This window comes from Chiloscyllium punctatum, chromosome 30 (assembly GCF_047496795.1).
Source record: "Chiloscyllium punctatum isolate Juve2018m chromosome 30, sChiPun1.3, whole genome shotgun sequence".
Classification (NCBI taxonomy): domain Eukaryota; kingdom Metazoa; phylum Chordata; class Chondrichthyes; order Orectolobiformes; family Hemiscylliidae; genus Chiloscyllium; species Chiloscyllium punctatum.
The window spans coordinates 12,561,208-12,583,559 of NC_092768.1; the positions used below are offsets into that span (position 1 = coordinate 12,561,208).

Sequence of the window (22,352 nt, forward strand, 5' to 3'; positions counted from 1 at the left end):
ACAGATCTCAGCTTGTACATTACAAACCCCACACTTTTCTCATTCCCAGCAGGCTGGAGGGATGGGGTTAGTTTACGAGGAGAGGTCAGAGGCTGGGATCGTACCCACTGGAAGGACAGGTGGTGACACCATTAAGCCAAAGCCTTTTGTCTTGAAGGGGGGGTGTGGTAGAGAGAGATAAGAGCCAGCTCTTTCATAGAACACAATGGGCTGAACGGCCAGGCCCGGTGTGACAGCATTGAACACCGGTTCACTGGAGTGAACCAGACTGGAAGCCGCACTGTAGGTGGATGTTAACTGGGAGCACCCGGAAACTCACCCGAGCCATCGATTCTGTAGGCGAAAGAGACGAGGACCCCGAACTCCACCTTGTCCTTGTAACTGGGCACTGGGAGAAGAGTCCGTCCCGTCAGCTCCTTCTTATCCACCTGAAGGAGACAAGCACACCTCGACGTGACTCTCCCGCTGATTCCCACCGGCCGGGAACGCAACTGCCCCCACCCCTGCCCTTCGCAACTGGAACCCCCAATCCCCACCACCTACCCCACTCACCCAGCCCCTGCCACCTCTCCGAGCCCCCAGCCAATCCCACATCCTGGTGAACAGAACGCTGCACTACCCTGTTAAATAAGAAGAACCACCTTGGCACTAGTACTGATGGGAAGGTCTAGCTGTTGGAGAAGGCCCCCTCAGATCTGCTCCGCCATTAAATGCTGTCACGTCTGATCTCCTCTCCCCTCTCCATGTTGTCCACTGCCCTGGGTAGTGTTGCACGGCCAGCCTGAGAGACTGTTACTGGAAGGTGGCCCAAGCATTTATTCAAGATCGGTTCTCAGGAACAGTTTAAACCTGTACCTTTCAAACCCACCCAGAAGGACAAGGGGCAGCAGATCCATGGGAAAACCACCCTCTGCAAGTTCCCCTCCGAGCCCCTCCCCATCCCGACTTGGAAATATATCGGCCGTTCCTTCAGTGTGGCTGGGTCCCAATCCTGGAATTCCCTCCCTAAGGGACATTGTGGGTTTACCCACAGCACATGGACTGCAGCGGTTCAAGAAGGCAGCTCACCCCCACCTTCTCAAGGGGGGCAACTAGGGACAGGGGCAGTAAATGCAGCTCACCCCCACCTTCTCAAGGGGGGCAACTAGGGACAGGGGGCAGTAAATGCAGCGTACCCCCACCTTCTCAAGGGGGGCAACTAGGGACAGGGGGCAGTAAATGCAGCGTACCCCCACCTTCTCAAGGGGGGCAACTAGGGACAGGGCAGTAAATGCTGGGACCCAGCCAGCCACATTGCAAGAATGAATTAAAAAGCCCCCACTGGAATCAAACAAAGCCACAGCACATGAGGTTGCAGGGTGACCGAGGATCGCAAAACCAGGAAAACAGATTATCCTCTGATGGCGAGAGATTGGGAAAGGGGGAGGTGCAGTGAGACCTGGGCGTCCCTGTACACCAGTCGCTGAGAGTAAACATTGCAGGAACAGCAGGAGGTGAAGAAGGGAAATGGGCTGTTAGCCTCGATAGTGAGAGGGTTGGAGCACAGGAGCAGGGATATCTCACTGGAACTGGGCAGGGCCTTGGTAAGACCACACCGGGAGGACTGTGGGGGCTGTTTGGAGGAAGGATGTGCTGATGTTGGAGGGGGCCCAGAGGAGGTTTACAACAACGACCCCCCGGGGATGAAGGGTTTGTCAAATGAGGAGGGGTTGAAGATTCTTGGTCTGTACTCGATGGAGTTTAGAAGGATGGGGGGGGGATCTGACTGAAACCTACAGAATCCTGGATAGAGTGGACATGGAGAAGATGTTTCCACTCGTAGGAGAGACTAGGACCCGAGGGCACAGCCTCAGGGTGAAGGGACGACCCTTTCAAACGGAGAGGAGTTGGAATTTCATCAGGCAGAGGCTGGGGACTCTGTGAAGCTGATTGCCACAGAGTACTCTGGAGGACAGGTCATTGAGTCTGTTTAAGACAGAGGTAGATAGGTTGTCGATCAGTAAGGGGGGGAGTGGGGGGGGTGAAGGGTTACGGGGAGAAGGCAGGAGAATGGGGTTGAGAAACATATCAGCCAAGATGACATGATGGGAGTGGACTCGATGGGCCGAAGAGCCTGATTCAGCTCCTTACGGGAGAGCGGGTGGATTTGGGAAGGCCCACCGGGACAGGCTGAGTACAGTACCTCGATGTCAGAGATGGCAGAGTTCAGTGTGCAGGACCAGTTCACCAGACGCGTGCTGCGATAGATCACCCCATCGTCGTGCAGCTGGATAAACGCTTCCTCGACAGCTCTTGACAGTTTCTGTGGGAGGAGGAGGAGATCTCACCCATTAATCCTGTACCTCCCAGGCTGCCCCACCCTGAGGGGGAGGGGGGGGCCGGCCTGGTTTACAGCACCTCCGCCCCCACCCAGACAGAATATAGCTGGCCCCAAACTAGCTCCCCACCCACCCGGAGCGAGGAGCACCACGGCCGAGCCTTTGTATCGTCTCTTCACATCAAACATGGCTTGATCGCCACTTTGCTGTTCGCTCCCCATAACCTGCCAAGACAGAGGTTGGATTCTGCCCACCCACCCCGAGCTTAAACGTATTCCCGAGTCGCCGGGAGGTTGGGGGGGGGGGGAAGATAGGTGGGGGTGGGGAATCCAACTGCCCACTGCGTACAGAAATGTCTCTTTGCGTCTCAGCCCGAAGCGAGTGGGCAACGTCCAGGTTAACAAACCATTCCAGTGCTCTCTTCCCCCCACCCCCTCCCCTCTCAAGGACATCGCTGGCATTTATTGCCAGTCCCGAACTGCCCCTTGAACTGATCCCCTTGCTTATGGAGAGTCAGTGGCGTATTGACAACACCAATGGACTGGCGATACAGAACTCCAGGCCGAGACACTGGGTTTGAACCCCACCACGGCAGATGGCGACATCTTTAAAATAAATTTTCAGAAGTCTGGAACAACAAACTGACCTAATGACAGCTACTGGAGAGACCCATCTGGGTTTACATCAGGGATGGCCATCTGCTGCCCACTACCTCGTCTGGCCTACATGTGACCCCAGGCCACACAGCAACATGGCTGACTCTTAACGCTCCTCCTGTCAAATGGCCCCAAACAAGCCACCAGCTCAAAGGGCATTTAGCAAGGGGCAATAAATGTTGGCCCAGTGGGGAGGTAATAGCCTGGTGGTATTCCCACTGGCCTGTTTAACCCAGAGACCCAGGTAATGTTTTGGGGTCCTGGGTTCGAATCCTGGGACAGCAATAAAAATCTGGAATCAATGATGAATCTGTTGCTGATTGTTGGAAAATCCCATCTGGTTCAATGATGTCCTTTAAGGACATCCTTACTTGGCCTGGCCTACATGTAACTCCAGACCCACAGCAATGTGGGTAACTGCCCTCTGGGGCAAATAGGGATGGGCAACAAAAGCTGGTCTAGCCAGCGACACCTTCCTCCCACGAATGAATCTTTAAAAATCCACATCCCACGAGCAAACAGAAGACAGCACTGACTGGAGGAACATCGGACAGACCGGGAAAAGGAAGGCACATTTCCCTCTCTAACAGCCAGGAGGTAACCCAATAATTTTTTTAATGACAATTGACAGCGTTCATTACTGAGTCGAGAGCTCCAGATCCGATAGACGAAGCTAAGTTTTCGGCAGGGACTGTGGTGGGATTCTCTGTCCTCCGCCTCTGGGTCATGGGTCCGGTGACAATATTGCCCTCGCCGTTACGGGGAGACGGGGGATGAACGCAGAGCTGCAGTATCAGTCCCCATCCCCCCCCCCACTTCAGACTATCCCCCCTGAGGTGAACGGCCTGCCCAGGAATACTCACCGGGTCCATAGTGAAGCAGGCACGGTCCCAGTCCAGAGAGGAGCCCAGCTTCCGTAGCTGGTGGTAAATCCGGTCGCCTTTCCTGCCAGAGGGAGAAGGAACGTTTAGGAATCTGCAGAGCCGGCTGAGGGTTTTCAAAACAAAAAACGCTGGTGACACGAGAAGGTCAGATGCCTTCAAAGTGCAGCGGAGACAGACGTGCTTCAGGCTTTCCTTCTGGATCTCCGGGATCAGCTGGACTCCGAGCCGAGGGGGGGTTTGCATCCCACTTGAGCGCTGCGCCTTGGTTGGCAGTGCCGAAGGAGAGCCACCCTGCCCTCCCAGACAGCACCAGCATAGGGTCAGCTCCAAGGCCCGAGGGACAGGGTGGGCTGGATTTACCTGACTCGGCTGATGTCCCAAACCAGGTCAAACACGGAACAGGAAATGTGGGATCCTGCTGTGCAGTCGGGTGGGAGGTTACGCCCTTCCACATCAAACAGGCCTCAGGGTTGGAAACTCTGAGCCAGTCCTGAATCCTAACGCAGCAAGATCTGGACAAATGTCCAGGTTTGTGCTGAAGAGTGGCCACACAAATGCCAGGTAATGACGATCACTAACAAGAGAGAATTTTACTTTGTTTTAATTCACTCGCGGGTCAGGGGCTAGGCAGTATTTACTGCCTGCGCTAGGCCACCATCACAGCTTCCTCTTCTGTCAACATCCCAGGGGTTACCATTAACTAGAAACTGAGCTGGATTCACCACAGAAACACTGCAGCTAGGGATACTACAGTAAATAACTCCCATCCTGACCCACCATCTACAAGGCACAAGGCAGGAGGGTGAGGGAATACTCTCCATTTGCCCTGGAAGGGGACAGCTCAAACAACACTCAACACCATCCAGGGACAAAGCAGCCCCCGCTTGATTGGCACAACATCCACAAACATCCCCTCCCTCCACCCCCCGACGCTCAGTAACAGCAGTGTGTACCATCTACAAGATACCCTGCAGAAACTCACCAAAGATCCTCAGGCAGCACCTTCCAAACCCACGGCCACTTCCACCCAGAAGGACAAGGGGCAGCAGATCCATGGGAACACCACCCCCTGCAAGTTCCCCTCCGAGCCCCTCCCCATCCCGACTTGGAAATATATCGGCCGTTCCTTCAGTGTGGCTGGGTCCCAATCCTGGAATTCCCTCCCTAAGGGACAATGTGGGTCTACCCACAGCACATGGACTGCAGCGGTTCGAGAAGGCAGTTCACCCCCACCTTCTCAAGGGGGCAACTATGGATGAGGGCAATAAATGCTGTGCCCAGCCAGCAATGGCCACATCCTGTAAATGATCAGCAAAAACACTCTCATCCCAACAGGATGGAAATGACTGATACCCACCAGCCTCTGGAGATGAGAACAATGGTCACAAACACCACTGGGAGTCCAGCTCTGCCCGGCCGATACAGAACCGCGCAGCCCCCCACAGAGGAAGTGCCAATGGCTATACTCACTCGTTCTTCCACTTCCACACTTCCTGGATGAAGTTCTGGCGGCCCAGGTCATGCCGGGTTTGCCTGGACTGGCGCCACAGCCGTTTCTCCACCACCACCTGCGTGGCAATGCCAGCGTGATCACAGCCCGGGTTCCACAGGGTGGTCTCTCCGCGCATCCGGTGCCTGGGGACCAACGGGAGCAGGAAGAACGGGAGCTAACGGGACGCATAACCGGGGAACGCACCCCAATACCCCCACCCCCTCAACCAGAAAAGATGCCAACCGACCCAGGGCATCGCTCCGACCAGCCGAGAACTGGAGTCCGTTCTCGAGTCGGAATGCAATCCGGGAGAACGGAGAGCAGCCGTGCACAAGGACGGGAAACCTTTGCCCCGTGTGCCCCTTTTGTAACTGTGCGTGGGCTTACATTGGTGAGCACGGGCATTTGCCAACCAATGAACCCGGGTACAATCGATAATGCCACCCAGGCAAATTTACCACAAACCCTGCCTACCCCGCTGCCAGAATAATGAACTAACTCCGGATTCGCTTCCAGTTTCCCGGCACTCCCAATTCGAGGCAGGATGCATGGCACAGCATTGTTTATGCCAGTGTGGGGCAGAGACCAGGGGCTGGGGAGCTGGGGGGGGGGGGAAGCCAAGGGCACAACCAGATTGGCCATGATCTTCGTGAACAGAGGATGGCACAGATCCGAGGGGCCGAACAGCCAGTTCCTCAGCCCCTTGTTTGTATCCGCTTTCACGTTTACATCCCTCGACCGATGGGAATTCCAAAATGGCTTCAGTTTTGTGGGGCTGGGGGGTGGGGGGGTGGTCTGTCAGCGGATGGAGCTCGGGAACGCCGTCCAGGCAGAGCGGAGACCGGATTCGTCAGAGATTCCCCCAACATGCAAACATTCCCTAACCGCAAGCAAACAGATGGTCTTCACAGAGGGACATTACCAGCGGGTCAGCGAGTCCTGGATTGCGTTGGTGAGGGCATGGCCCAGATGCAGGGACCCAGTCACATTAGGCGGAGGGATACAGATCATGAACATCCCCTTTGGGTTCGGCTCAGAGATACTGTGCTGTGGGGTCAGAAAATAAACAGAAACTAATCAGACATCAACACACCCCCGAAAGCAACGGCAGCATTCTCTCATGGCATCTGGGTCACTGGCGGGGCCCAGTATTTATCATCCATCACTAGTTGCCCCCCTTGAGAAGGTGGGGGTGAGCTGCCTTCTTGAACCGCTGCAGTCCATGTGCTGTGGGTAGACCCACAATGTCCCTTAGGGAGGGAATTCCAGGATTGGGACCCAGCCCCACTGAAGGAACGGCCGATATATTTCCAAGTCGGGATGGGGAGGGGCTCGGAGGGGAACCTGCAGGGGGTGGTGTTCCCATGGATCTGCTGCCCCTTGTCCTTCTGGGTGGAAGTGGCCATGGGTTTGGAAGGTGCTGCCTGAGGGTCTTTGTTGAAAAATGTATTGCTGGAAAAACACAGCAGGTCAGGCAGCATCCGAGGAGCAGGAGAATCGACGTTTCGGGCATAAGACCTTCTTCAGGATGTTGCGTGGCCTGCTGTATTTTCCCAGCATCACATTTTTCAACTCTGCTCTCCAGCACCTGCAGTCCTCACTTTCTCCTGCCTGAGGATCTTTGATGAATCTCTGCAGGGTATCTTGTAGATGGTACACACTGCTGTTACTGAGCGTCGGGGGGTGGAGGGAGGGGATGTTTGGGGAGTTTCTGCAGGGTATCTTGTAGATGGTACACACTGCTGTTATTGAGCATCGGGGGGTGGAGGGAGGGGATGTTTGGGGAGTTTCTGCAGGGTATCTTGTAGATGGTACACACTGCTGTTACTGAGCGTCGGGGGGTGGAGGGAGGGGATGTTTGGGGAGTTTCTGTAGGGTACCTTGTAGATGGTACACACTGCTGTTACTGAGCGTCGGGGGGTGGAGGGAGGGGATGTTTGGGGAGTTTCTGCAGGGTATCTTGTAGATGGTACACACTGCTGTTACTGAGCGTCGGGGGGTGGAGGGAGGGGATGTTTGGGGAGTTTCTGCAGGGTACCTTGTAGATGGTACACACTGCTGTTACTGAGCGTCGGGGGGTGGAGGGAGGGGATGTTTGGGGAGTTTCTGCAGGGTATCTTGTAGATGGTACACACTGCTGTTACTGAGCATCGGGGGGTGGAGGGAGGGGATGTTTGGGGAGTTTCTGCAGGGTACCTTGTAGATGGTACACACTGCTGTTACTGAGCATCGGGGGGGTGGAGGGAGGGGATGTTTGGGGAGTTTCTGCAGGGTACCTTGTAGATGGTACACACTGCTGTTACTGAGCGTCGGGGGGGCGGGGGGGGGGGAGGTGGAGGGAGGGGATGTTTGTGGATGTTGTGCCAATCAAGCAGGGGCTGCTTTGTCCCTGGATGGTGTTGAGCTTCTTGAGTGTTGTTGGAGCTGCCCCCATCCAGGGGCAAGTGGGGAGTATTCCCTCACCCTCCTGACTTGTGCCTTTTGGATGGTGGGGCAGGCGTTTGGGGGGGGGGTTCCTTGCCGCAGGATTCCCAGCCCGTGTTCCTGATCAGAAGAAAGTGTCCCAAGATATTTCACTCGAACAGCTGTCAATCGAAATCCCAACAGGAATGAGCTGGTCGGCTGTGGAGGCCCTCACTGTCAACCCGACACTCTGGTTCAGCTGATGGCCTGTGTATTTCCCAGGCATCCACCGCTCCCCCTGCACTCGGAAACCTCACCACCCAGCCCAGGGCCCGGGAACCAGCAACCCACCGCTCTGCAGAATGTTCCAGAAGCACAGGCTAGGCTGACAGCCACAGTCTGGGGTCACTTCACCATTAGTGGCCAGCACTTACCGTGTATTCGGGTTTGAAAAAGCCTTGCTTTTCCCACCAGGGGTACCAGGCAGCTTCCACATACCGGGGGCTGTAGGAGTCTGGCATTGGGCAGGACACATCTACAGGAAATAGAGAGCAGCACGTCAGGGACTGTAGCCTGCACTCCCACCTTCAGAGGTAGGAGGGGAATGAGGAGGAGCAAATATCTTTTTCATTCCTCCACGGGAGGTGTGCATCGTTGACTACGCCATTCGGCCCATCGCTGTGACCAATGCAAAGTACCGCTGGAGATCGGAAACACAGAGAAGCACTCAGTGTCTGTGGGGAGAGAAGCTGAGTGATACACACATACCTGACTCAGAACCTCTCTCTCTCTCTGTGCCTCCCAAACTGCCCTTGAATGGGCTTTGCTCAGCCATTTCACAGGCCCCCACGCTGCTCTGGCTTCGGAGTCACCTGTAGGCCAGACCAGGTAAACTCGGCAGACGTCTCTCTCTAAAGGACATTAGTGAACCTGATTTTTTTTAAAAAATCGATCTTAGTTTCATAATCACCTTAGCTCAGCCTCAATTTATATCTCAGGTATATCAATCAATTGCAAATTGACAGAATTTGAACCCATGTCATTAATTAGCCTGGCTGTTTGGGTTGCTTTGAAAAGCGTGGTGCTGGAAAAGCACAGTAGGTCAGGCAGCATCCAAGGAGCAGGAGAATCAATGTTTTGGGCATGAGCCCATCAGTTCTGAGGAAGGGCTTATACCCGAAACATCGACTCTCCTGCTCCTCAGATGCTGCCTGACCTACTGTGCTTGTCCAGGGCCACACTCTCAACTCTGGCTCTCCAGCATCTGCAGTCGTCACTTCCTCCTAGTCTCTGGGCTGCTCATCCAGCAACTTTAATCACTGGGTTACTATCTCGCCACTAACACACATGGGGAGATGAATGGACATAGTGTATCCTTTACAGATCTGCAGGGGTAAGAGGCAGACTTGTTTTGTGGCACCACATCCATGGATTACCAAGTCGATTAAAATTGTTTTAAAATCACAATACTTTCCTCTTTTATTTTAAGGACGTTGCTGGATTTTAACACAGCTGTCCGTTAGCCAGAGTTCTAGAAAGCTCCCAGTTTTAGTGCAGGGACAAAGCTAAACCTGTCTCTGGTAGAATTTTGTACCTATTAATGTGTGGGCATACTGTAAACAAACAGACAATGACAGCACAGACCTTCCATCTGTAGACAGATAATAAAAAGATCTATCAAAATGCACTATGCCTGCAGTGGTGCTAAAGGCCACCATCTACTCCTCACGTGTTCAATGGGGTTTGACCAGGGGAACACGCACAGACTCATTCACCTCAATTACACTACAATGAGCAGAGACACTTGATCAAACCTGCTCTGTAATTTGTATAGTTTTACCTCTTTCCAGCTGGTCGGAGTTTAACCTCGGAACAAAGAACAAGAATGGAATCCAGGCTAACACCTGGACCCTTCTGAAAGCTTAAGCCTCCTTGAGGCCTGTTTCCCTCTAATACTGACCTGAAAATTAAACTCTTACCCCGTTTAAAAGCATCATTGTGCTGCGTGGTCACCAGCCTTAAAGATATTCTGTAAACTCCTGACCCCCAGCTGCCTGTAACTGACTGAATTTCAAACGCCAGATTGAAAAAGCACTCACTTGACTCTGATACTCCCACATGATTACAATTTGGATTTTACTATGCCAAGGTAAAACTCTTTCGTTTCCGACATGTACGTGCACACCCACGTGATGTGCGAAGTGGCAAAGTCAGCTCCAGGTTTGAATATCTGAGCAAATATTTCTGGTTTATATTTTTTGGGAGTTTGCTACATGTCACTTTGAGCAGACTTCACCAACAAAAGTTAAAAAAGGATTTGAAAGCACACTGGTCTCTCAAAAGTAAACCACTTGGTTCACAGCCAAGGAAGGAGCAGAATGAAGGAGCTCAGTCTGTTTCTCTCCCCTCTCAGAAGTCAAGCAATAACTAATAGCCAGGACAGAAGGGGAAAACGTTCCCAATGACACCCTGGCATCGATTTCGCCCACAGTATGTTTCATTTAGTACCGAGAGGCCAGCCCGGGTCTCACCCAGAACACCACAGCCTTGTCAGTGCTGACTGAAACCGAGAAAGCTGGAGAAACTCAGCAGGTCCAGGAGAAAGCGAGGACTGCAGATAGTGGAGATCAGAGTCATAAAGTGTGGTGCTGGAAAAGCACAGCTGGTCAGGCAGCACCCGAGGAGCAGGAGACTCCACGTTTTGGGTATAAGGTATTCATCAGGAATGTGGGGGAGGTCCCAAGGGGGCTGAGAGATAAATGGGAGGAAGTGAAATGTAATAGGTAGATGGAGGTGAGGGAGAGGGTTGGATCTAACAGGTCTGTGGAGAGAGGGTCTGGTTCTGGTTCGGAACTGGTTCTGTTAGTGCTCCTTCAGGGAAGGGAGTGGCCTTGAAGGAGAGACTAAGTACATTGAGCTTATACAACTGGGGTTTACAAAGACAGCAGCTGATGTGATTGAAACATACAAGGTTCTGATGGTGCTTGACAGGATCGATACAGAGAGGTTATTCCACCCCCACCCACCCACCTCCCAATCAAAGGCTGGGGAATCTAGAATATAGGTGACGCACTCTCAAATCGGAGGGTCTGACCATCTGAGACAGAAATGTCTTAACTCAGAGGATTGAGAATGTTTGAAATTCTCTACAGGATTGTGGCTGGTCCAACGTTGAACATATTCAAGGGTTGGCAGATTTGTGGTCTCAGGTACTGGGTACGGAATTGGAGTCAAAACAAACTGAGCGATAGAAACAACTTTTGTGACTGAGAGTGAGAGAGCACGCGAGAGAGACAGAGCAAGCGAGACAGAGGCAGAGAGAAAGATGGAGGGGGGGGGGGAAGGAAAGAGATAGATAACATGCAAATCTGTGTGTGTGAATGCATGACTGTGTGTGTGGGAGTACGCACAAGAGTCTGTGTGTTTGAGAGAGTGTGTGTGCGTGCGTGCGCGCGCATTGAAGAGAGGCTTTGTATGTGCATACGTGAGCCCCTGCACGTGTAACATGAGAGACAGAGACAGAATCTGAGTGTGATTTATAGGGAAATTAGTGATTTAATTTGTAGTGTCGTATACCAACGGTCTATAATTGATTATCAGTTGCTAGAGTCTAAATTATTTCTTAGAAATACTCATTCCTAGTCAGTAGAGAAACTTGGTTCATGCTTCCCATCAACCTGGGCCTGAAAATCAGATCAAATGGGGAATTGTGTGTCCTTATTTTAAAATCATTAGCGTTTGGGATAAGCCCAGGAAAAGTGGATTTTGAATTCCATTAAGGGAATGACAACCACCTGAATGGATCTGCCTCCAGCCCCACCCAAACCAGCAGGGAATTCCAGACTCGCACTGCACGGAGAAACTGTGAAACCCTTTATCCCGGTCACTCCATTTTTCAAAACGTGTTTCCAATCTTTCAGAGGAACCCCAAGAAACGAGAGATTGAGTGTGAAAGGGTTGAGTCGTGATGAAGGGCTTATGCCCGAAACGTCGATTCTCCTGCTCCTCGGATGCTGCCTGACCTGCTGTGCTTTTCCAGGCCCACACGCGACTCTGATCTCCAGCATCTGCAGGCCTCACTTTCTCCAAAGGGTTGATGAACCCAGGGTCTTGCTGGAGAATTCCAGCCCCATTACATAAACCTTGCGATCAGCAGGAGATCAGATCCTGAGATGGTGGAATGGCCTCACCTTTCTTCTCTCCTGGAGGAGTGGGGATATCGTATGTAATCACTCCCAAATCCTTCTTCTCTGCTTTGGCTTTTTTCTGCACATGAAGGAAACGGAGTTTTAAAAATTAAAACCATTGCCTTCTCGTGCTGTGTTCAGTTTCTGTTAAGGAAGGCAATTAAACGATGGAAGGCACAGGAACCCAAGACTGACTGACCGGCCACGGAACCTACCCCACTCTCCGGTACCGTTCCCCCCACCCCACCGTCCACTACCCTCCCTCTCCCCCCACCCCCACCCCACCCACCACCCTCCGGTACTGTTTCCCCCTCCCCACCCTCCACTCCCACCCCAGCCTCCAGTACCGTCCCCCACCCTCCCCACAATCCGCTACCCTCCCCCACCCCACCCTCCGCTACCATCCCCTCCCCCATACTCCCCTTCCCCCTCGCCACCCTCCGCTACCGTCCCCCCTCCCCACAATCTGCTACCCTCCCCCTCCCCACCTTCCGCTATCCTCCCCTCCCCACACTCCGCTACCCTCTCCTCCCCCTCCCCTCCCCATCCTCCACTACTCTCCTCTCCCCACCCTCCGCTACCCTCCCTCCCCCTCCACTACCCTCTCAACCCTCAACTGCCCTCCCCTCCCCAACCCCACCCTCACATACCCCCCCCCCGCACTCTCTGACCGCTGGCTGACCCCCTCTTGCCTTTGCTGACCTCCAGCTGACCCCCACCTCGCCCTTTCTGACCTCCGGCTGACCCCCACCTCGCCCTCTGACTTCCGGCTGACTCCCACGTCGCCCTCTCTGACCCCCACCTCGCCCTCTCTGACCCCCACCTCGTCCTCTCTGACCTCCGGCTGACCCCCCCACCCCCTCTGACCTCCCCCTCACGGACCTCTGGCTGACCCCCCCTCGCCCACGCTGACCTCCGGCTGACCCCCCCTTGCCCTCGATGACCCCCACTCACCCTCGCTGACCTCCGGCTGACACCTACCTTGCCCTCTCCGACCTCCGGCTGACACCTACCTTGCCCTCTCCGACCTCCGGCTGACACCCCTTTGCCCTCGCTGACCTCCGGCTGACACCCCTTTGCCCTCGCTGACCTCCGGCTGACCCCCCCCGCCCTCACTGAGCTCTGGCTGACCCCCCTCGCCCTTGCTGACCTCTGGCTGCCGCTCCTGCTGCTCCTTCAGCTTGTTCTGTTTCTGCAGGAACTTCTCCATTTTTTCCTTCTTCATCGCCTCCTTCTTCAGCTGGGCTGGAGTCTTCGTCACTGGGGGTTGCTCTGGGGCCGGGGTCGGGGTCCCTTCCGAGGTGGGGACTGCATTCTGCTGCTGCCCTGCGCAAGACAGAACAACATCTGGAGTAGGCCCTTCAGCCCACTGCTCCTGTCCCTCTGTGCAGTCCAAACACGACCCAACGCCCACCACCTGAACGCCCTTTGCTGGGACAAAACCTGCTTGGAACGTTTCAACCATCCCCCAACTTTGAGAGTTGGAAATAGCTTCTGGGGTCCAACTTACCTGGAAGCAGCGTCCTTGAATATTTCAGAAGTCGATAGTTTCTTGATAAGTAAGGGGAGGTAATGGGTTATTGACAGTGAGATCACAATCAAATCAGGGCTGTGAAATGACTGAATGGCAGAGCAAGGGCTCGAGGGGCTGAATGGCCTGCCCCTCTGTGCACCCTAACAGTCCTCACTCTTCCTACGTTTCTCACCAAAGCCGAACGCCTCAGGCTCCAATATGACGGCTGAGTCTCTCCCCTCCCCAACCTCCACCCAGCTGAGGGGATAGTCTGACTCTCACTGCGCTCTGACATCCCTCAAGTATTTCCAAACTCCTCCATCTGATTGTCTTTCAAAGCTCTACAATTGAGGAGTGCCCATGGACGAGTGACATTAAAGATAAGTCTAGGCTGCAGAATCCAGGGAATATCCCCTGGGAACAAGAGAGATCGTTTCAGGCGCTGGAGTGTTTGACAACCAAAGATAAGCCAAGGCTGACAGTATAGGGGGAGACCAGGTTTAAGATTTTGGGATGGGGTGTGAGCTAGAATTCTTTTCGCTTTTTCACAGAGTGAGCAGTAAAGACAGGGAACTCTCTGCTTAGACAGAGGGACTGTGGAAGTGGAGGCAGGTTCTGCAGCGAGATAAACGGACTTGGTTGCAGTGGGAACGAAGACAGGCATTGCTGAGAAAGCTCCGCTGGTCTGTGAAGAGAGATCAGTGTTACCATTTCGGGTCGGATGAGTCTGCCTCAGAACAGGAGCTGAACCGTTAACTGACTGCTCTTCACAGATGCTGCCAGACCCGCTGAGCTTTTCCAGCAATTTCTGTTTTTGTTTCTGATTTACAGTATCCGCAGTTCTTTCAGGTGGTTATTTAGGGTCCCAATGGGGGCAGAGCTGACTGCTCGATGGAGAGCCAGTATGGACTCAATGGGCCGAACGGCCTCCTCCCTGTGCTGTACGACAATGAGCCTGCCTGACCCTTTGGGAAACAGCAATAGTGCTGGACCATTTTAATTGCGGTTTTCACCACACCCACCCCAATCCACTCCACTCCTCAGTGTCACATTCCTCTCTCTCTCTCTCTCTCTCTCTCTCTCTCTCTCTCCCTCTGTGCCTGTAAAGTCCTCACCAGCCACAGGAACAATCCGCTCACACAGCGTCACCTCCCCCAGCGCACGGACAAACTCGGGCTGGTTCATGCAGGTCAGGAACCAGCGGTTCACGTTCACGTAGGGCTTCCGGAAGTGGGGCTCGAAGACCTACAGGGAAACAAACGGCAGTATCATGTCAGAGCACTTCAGTCACTCCGGCCTGCACCCACACTCCAGACATTGCATTGTTACACGTCAATCCCACTCTCCGTCAATGGGAAAGACATCGGCTCGTACATCGGCTGTGAGGGAGCTGGGAATTTTGAGGGGGTTGATGGCACAGTGGTTTAACACTTTTGCCGGGAGCTCGTGTCTGAGAAAGCAACAGATGCTGGAGATCACAGGCAGGTCAGGCAGCAGCCGAGGAGAGAGAGAACAGGCTAATGCTTCAAGTTGAGCTGTCCTCATCACAGCTGAAGTAAAGTGTCATCTAGACTCATAACATTAGCACGCTCCCTCTCTCTCCACAGATGCTGCCTGATCCACTGTGATCTCCAGTACTTTTTTTTGTTTCCAGTACAGATTCCAGCAGACAGGCATCAGAGGCAGCCCAGAGGAGGGTCACTCAGCTGATCCCGGGGACAGAGGGACTGTCTGATGAGGAGAGGGCGAGTAGGTAGGGGCCTGGACTCACTGGAGTTAAGAAGAATGAGAGGTGACCTTATTGAAAGGGCTTGACAGGGGGAGAAGGGTAGAGGTTGGCTCCCCTTGCGTGGGAGAGCGTAGGACCCAGAGAGGCATCATGCCAGAGTCAGGGCTCGGGCATTGAAGGCGGAGATGGGGAGGAATTTCATCTCTCTCCGAGGGGAGTGAATCTATGGAATTCCTTACCACAGAGGGCTGTCAATGCTGAGAGAGAGAGAGAGACAGACAGACATACTGAGAGAGAGAGAGAGAGAGAGAGAGAGAGAGAGAGAGAGAGAGAGAGAGAGAGAGAGAGACACAGACAGACAGACCGAGAGAGAGAGAGAGAGAGAGAGAGAGACACACAGACAGACAGACCGAGAGAGAGACAGACAGACAGACCGAGAGACAGACAGACAGACAGACCGAGAGAGAGACAGACAGACAGACAGACCGAGAGAGAGACAGACAGACAGACCGAGAGAGAGACAGACAGACAGACCGAGAGACAGACAGACAGACAGACCGAGAGACAGAGAGACCGAGAGAGAGACAGACAGATAGACAGACCGAGAGAGAGAGAGACAGACCGAGAGAGACAGACAGACAGACCAAGAGAGAGAGACAGACAGACAGACAGACCGAGAGAGAGAGAGACAGAGACAGACAGACCGAGAGAGAGAGAGACAGACAGACAGACAGACCGAGAGAGACACAGCCAGATAGACCGAGAGAGAGAGACATAGAGAGAGAGAGAGAGACAGACAGACAGACAGACAGACAGAGAGACGAGAGAGAGAGGTTTAATCAGGAAGGGAATCAAAGGTTGGGGGAAAAGGCAGGAGTTGCAAATTATTGGATCAGCCCTGACCTTAGTGATTGGTAGAGCAGACTCGATGGGCTGAATGACCTACATCTGCTCCTACGTCTTATGGCCCTGATGGTGCCGTGGGTAGACGGGAGCATTGATGAGCTGCGGAGATGCTTGATCAAGTATGAAGTGGCACCAACAGCTAGGTGCGGGCATCTCAACCAGGTGCCAAAGGGCTCAGCACCCTCTCCGGCTCAAAACACAAGAGACGTCGGCTGGAGCAGACCCCCACGCGGTTGGGGGCTCTGCCTTGGACTGTCATGGCTAATATTGTCTGTGACAGGCAGGAGCGACTGGCTGTTGTATCAGAGCGAGGGGGGGCATCACGAGGTAGGAACTGCTTACGTACGTGTTTGTAGGGCAGCAACAAGGAACAGCTGACGGCGATATCTGCCAAGGTGACTCCCTCCCCCACCAGATAGGTCCGCAACCTCAGGTGGGCATCCAGAAGTCGCAGGATTCTCTTCAGGTCCAGCTGAGCCCTTTCAGCAGCCTGTGGCCAAACAGAGAGAGAGAGAGAGAGAGAGAGAGAGAGAGAGAATGAATTAATCCTGAGGGCTTGGCCATTCTGGGTAAAGAGGAGCCAATCACATTGTTGCTGGCACGCAGCAGGCCTTCGTCATCAGGAACTGGTCACTAACCCACAGACCCAATCAGCTGCTTGTTACCAGGCAGATATCCATTCATACACACCCCTCGTTTCCAGTTCGTCTGCAAACCGAACCCCCACCCTCACTACTTGATCAAACAACGAGTGTCAGGTTTTCAAAACTGCAGCAATCCCATTTCATTCCATCGTCAGAAGTCCAGGAGAAACAAAACTACACAGTCTTTACAGACAGCGACTTGATTACTCCCACACTCTGCACACCAACATTTTCCCTTGACACTGCAAACTGTTTTCTTGTCAGAGATGGGGACAGGGCCCTAGCTCAGCTTGCCCCACTTCCAGTGAAATGGAAAGTGCCTTTCAAAGATGGAAGCGAGCAGACCAATATTTATCGCTGGAACATTCACGGAAACAGATTGTGGGATGATGCTGTGCGCCAACCTACAATTCAAAAGAGAGGAAACCATCAGGAACGGAGGGCTTGAGTTATGAGGAAAGGTTGGGAACTTTTTCAACTGCAGCGTAGGAGGTTTATAAAATCATGAGGGACATAGATAAAATCAACTGCAAAGGTCTTTTCCCTAGGGTGGGGTAGTTCAAAACCAGGGGGCACTTTTTTTTAAGGTGAGAGAAGATAGATTTAGAAAAGACATGAGGTATTTTTTTTTAAAACAGAGTGGTTCAATACTGGCAGCATCCACAAAGAGAAATCAGAGTTAATGTTTCGGGTCGAATGACCCTTCCTCAGAACGAGTTGGGAACATGGTCCGAATGGATTATTGGACTGAAGGGTGCTGCATAATGACAATTATCATCCCCCCAACATTGCAAACAACTTCACAACATCTACCATTAAAAGCCTTTTACTTCTTAATGAAGTAATCTCTCATTCTTTTCAATTTCGGAGAACAAGTTTTGCCAAGTATGGAAAATTTGAATTACAAAGACTGTCTCAGCCGGGACATTTGTCACTGGAGCGTGGGAGGTTGAGAGGTGACCTGATAGAAGTTTATAAAATAGTGAGAGGTATACTTAGGGTGGAGGGTAGCTGTCTTTTCCCTAGGATGGGAGATTTAAGACTAAGGGGCACATTTTTAAGGAGAGAGGAGAGAGAGAGAGACATGAGGCAAACAGAACAGGGCGAGGGATACAGCTGCAGAGAAGGTGCACTGAGAGCGAGACCAACACTAAATTTGGACTTTGAGGGGTCCATTCAATAACGGCAGGTAAGAAGCTGTCCTTGAATCTGTTGGTATATGTGTTTAAGCTTTTGTATCTTCTGCCTGATGACGCAAGAGGGCGGAAGAGATTATAATGGGGGTGGGAGGAGTCTTCGACGAGGTTGGCTGCTTTCCTGAGACAACAGGAAGTATAGATGGAGTCAATGGATGGGAAGTTGACTTGTGTGATGGACGGGGCTGCGTTCACAAGTCTTTATGGTTTCTTACAGTCCTGGGCAGAGCAGTTGCCATACCAAGGTGTGATGCATCCAAGCGGGATGCTTTCTGTGGTACATGTATAAAAGTTGGTGAAAGTCTTTCTGGACATGCTGAATTGAAGTACCCACGAAGGAGTTAGGTAGAGTTCTTGAGGCCAATGGGATTGAAGGAGATGGGGATTGAGTTGGATGATCAGCGATGATCATATAGAACGGCAGAGGAGGCTGAAGAAGGGCTGAAGGGTTTACTCCGGCTCCTGTTTAATTGCAGAAAACACATAAACAAAGACTGCAGGTGTTCGCCATACCTTACTGTTGTGCTTCATCAAGCCCAGCTCCGGGAAAGCCCAAGTGCAGGCCGGCTGAACGATCTCACTGTCTGCCAGGTTCACCCACTGCTGGATCGAGGCAGAGTCCTTGGTGCTGGAACCCCTCATCCTCCCTGGGGCGAGGTAATGGGCGACGGCCCTTGCTCCCTGGAGGCAGAGCCTGGAGTCAGTCTCCAACGCCGGCAGCCTGGAGGTGGCCAGCTGGCTCAGAGTGTCGCCGGCAGCCGGTCCTCGGATTTCCACCGCTCCCAGCTCGGAGCGGCCGTACTCCAGCGCGATGAGAACCTTGGCATTCTGGAAGTTGTGAGGGTGCGGAGCGAGGTACAACACAGGCTGGGCCATGCCGGGGTCAGACTGCAGAAGCACACAATCAGTAGGAGGGAGGGATTCATCGTTGCGGAGCCCGCGCGCGACCGTCCGCACTCAGTCACAGCTCAGAAAGGAGCTGTGCCCACAATGGCCAACAACGCTCTGCACGCACTCAACCCATTTCCCAGCTATCAGCCCAGAGCCCTGGAGTTGACCCTTAAATAATAATTGGGGGGGAGGGAAGGGAAGAGACGGCTGGAAAAGGTGATGATCAGCCGTGGTCATAGTGAATGGGGGAGTAGGGCTGGAAGGACTGAATGGCCTACACCTATTTTCTATTTGGCGAAGGCAACGCAAGTTGAATACCGAAATGCTGCACAAACAGGACACATGTTTCTGACTTGAGCACGCTTTCAGGCATCAAGTTCCAGATTCCCACCACCCTCTTGGTGAAAGGTATTCTGAACTCCTCTCTTAGCCTCCCACCTCATATATGTCCCTTGGTTACTTATCCCCCCCTACTCACGAAACATGTGCTCTCCCCATCCACCCTCTCCCTCTGTGCCTCTCCTAATCTTCTAATTCTATATCTTCTATCTCTTCTAACTTCAACGTGTAAGCACCAACCTTTTTGTACTGCATTTTAAAGGAGGCTTGCTTATTGGGACTATCGTGTATATTTGGAACAGCATACTTAAGTCTAGCTTGGATAGACTAAGTTCTGTAGGGGTTCTTTATTCTGTTCTTCGTGTTTCACTGTGTAATTTTATGTAATTTTTTTGTCTGTTTTAAACCTGGTAGTCAACCTCATTAACTTAATCAAGATAATTTTCACTGTACACTTATGAAAACAAATTGCAAAGTTATGTTCTGGGCTGCCTGCTAAACAATGTTTTGAGTGGTCTAACTAGTCCATAACACATGTACCTAGGTAAAGTGAAAAGTTTTGCTTTGAGTGCAGATGTTACCCTAGAAAGTGCGTTAGGGTAATAGAACTGAGCGAAAAATACAAAGTTACGGCTGCAGAGAAGGTAGACAGAAAGCAAGACCAATAATAGATTTGAAAATAGAGAGGTCCATTCAGAAATCTAATAACAGCAGGGAAGAAGCTGTTCTTGAATCTGTTGGTAAGTGGGTTTATGTGTTAATGTCCTTGAATGGGTAGATTAGAAGACACAAATAAAACTCGCCCCCAATAGCTTTTCTGAAAATTGAACACCCTACATAACAAAAGTGCAATAAGTTTGAACTTTTCCATAATGTCCAGTTCCAAGAGCATGCCTTGAAATGCCCGAAATGGGGCAAATATTGTACATATCAACCAGCACGGAAATTATATCGGGGGTCCTCAGAGTAACAACATTCTGCAAGGGGAAAAGTTGAATTCTATCGCGCTTTTTGTAACGCTCAATGTGAAATATTGTGCAACATATCGTTATACAAATTTTACAATTCAAGTATACCTTCTTGGGGGGGGGGCGGAAAAAGAGGGAGAAAAAGAACAAACAGAACAGCAGCACCTTCTGCAAGCATTACCAACCTGGGAAAAACACAGGTAGAGAAATCACATGAGGGAAGAGTGCGATCAAACTCGAGAAAAGGTGTCCGCACAGAGACAGCCAGAGATCAGAAACAGAGAGGAAAAATAGTGGCAGTGGCGATATAACATAGAACAGTACAGCACAGGAAAAGGTCCTTCGGACCATGATGCTGTGCCAAACATGATGCCAAATTAAACTAACCCCTACTGTCTGCCCTTGGTCCATTTCCCTCCATTCCTTGCATAGTCATGTGTTTATCTAAAAGCCCTCTAAATGCCCCCGTCGTATCTGCCGCCTCCACCACCACCCCTGGAAGCACGTTGCAGACTCCTACACCTCTCTGTGTTAAAAAAAACTTGCCTCTCACGTCTCCTTTGAACATATCCCATCTCACCCTAAATGCATGCCCCTTAGTTTCAGTAACAAGAGACCTTGCTAATCTGACCATGTCTGGGAGAGAAGGAATGAGAGAGAGAGAGAGAAATGGTGCTTTGGTGGTAATTTCACTGGACTGGGAATCCAAATGCATTGGCAACAAGGGTTCACATCCACCTCCTCAATTTAAGTAAAATAACAAAAATCTTTATAAAAATACAAGAGGGGAATGGGGGAAGAAATCTTGTGGCAGAGCAGCAGTTTGAGCCCAGAAAGACTGGCTTCAAGTTCCACCATGTGAGCAGTTGTTTAGAGTCAGTCATACAGCACGGAAACAGACCCTTCGGTCCAACCCGTCCATGCCGACCAGATATCCCAACCCAATCTGGTCCCACCTGCCAGCACCCGGCCCATATCCCTCCAAACCCTTCCTATTCATATACCCATCCAGACACCTTTTAAATGTTGTAATTGTACCAGCCTCCACCACTTCCTCTGGCAGCTCATTCCACACACGTACCACCCTCTGTATGAAAAAGTTGCCCCTTTTATATCTTTCCCCTCTCACCCTAAACCTATGCCCTCTAGTTCTGGACTCCCCGACCCCAGGGAAAAGACTTTGTCTATTTATCCTATCCATGCCCCTCATAATTTTGTAAACCTCTATAAGGTCACCCCTCAGCTAGAGAGAAGCAATTGACTACAGATGCTGGAATCTGTACTGAAAACAAAAAAAAATGACATTTCCAACATGGATAGTATTGTCACATGGTGGGGAGAAAATCTGTGCCCAGCAATGGGACTGACTCTCCCACCAAGGCACTCAGCTCAAGGGATAATTAGGGTCAATTAAAAAAAAAGGCGGGGGAGGCCTCTAGATACAAGTGAAGGAAGCACACCCCCAGTTTGATTAAAGTACTTTAACAAGTGCTGCAAAGTTACAGCCGGTTGCATCAGCTTCCAGGCTCCAGAACAGAAGGGAATGAAGAGACGGGAGAGACATTCCCCTCCTCAGAGTCAGGACAGCAAGGTGCAATAAAGGAAAATAAAACAAAAGGCTGCAAGGTGCATTGAGGAAAATGAAAGCAGCGAATTGCAATAAGTAAAATAAAAAGCTGCAAGGTGCATTAGTGATAACGAAAGCAACACCCCACCCCCCCCCCCCCCTCCGTCCCCCAGCAGCCAGCGTCCCTGATACTGAGCGGGAGAGGCTCAGCTCAGAGCCCGGGACTGGCTGCTACAAGGGCGACGGTGTAATAACCCGAGGCCGGGGAGGCCGGGCCGGCCCAGCTCCCAGCCCCCTGCCCCTAGCCCCCTGTCTGTACCCTCAGCCCCGGGGGCAGCCTCTGTTCTCCCGGCGGGCGGGATCACTCTCATCCCCGTCCTTCCCCATCTCACCTTCCGCAATCAATCCATCTCCTCTGTCTTCCCCCCTCCCCAAAACCTTCCCTCCCCTTCTCCAGTCATTTCTCCCCCCCCTTCAATTTCTCCTCCTTCCCCCCTCATTTCTCCTTCTTCCCCCCTCTCTCTCCTTCCCCCCTTTTCCTTCCCCCCCCCATCCTTCCCCCCCCCCCCCCCATCCTTCCCCCCCCCCCCCCCCATCCTTCCCCCCCCCCCCCCATCCTTCCCCCCCCCCCCCCCCATCCTTCCCCCCCCCCCCCCCAT

The 22,352-nt window shown here is 52.3% G+C and overlaps 1 protein-coding gene across 1 annotated transcript in view; it reads right to left on the minus strand.

Moving 5' to 3' along the window:
• The window catches only part of LOC140455167 (valine--tRNA ligase-like), a 64,381-nt gene that overhangs the window by 41,653 nt on the left and 376 nt on the right, over positions 1-22,352 (minus strand). Inside the window, 11 exon segments of the mRNA XM_072549868.1 lie at positions 320-428; positions 2,183-2,302; positions 3,838-3,919; positions 5,329-5,493; positions 6,273-6,397; positions 8,188-8,288; positions 11,944-12,019; positions 13,091-13,266; positions 14,569-14,698; positions 16,435-16,578; positions 18,442-18,816. Of these exon segments, the coding sequence (XP_072405969.1) occupies positions 320-428; positions 2,183-2,302; positions 3,838-3,919; positions 5,329-5,493; positions 6,273-6,397; positions 8,188-8,288; positions 11,944-12,019; positions 13,091-13,266; positions 14,569-14,698; positions 16,435-16,578; positions 18,442-18,816 (1,603 nt within the window).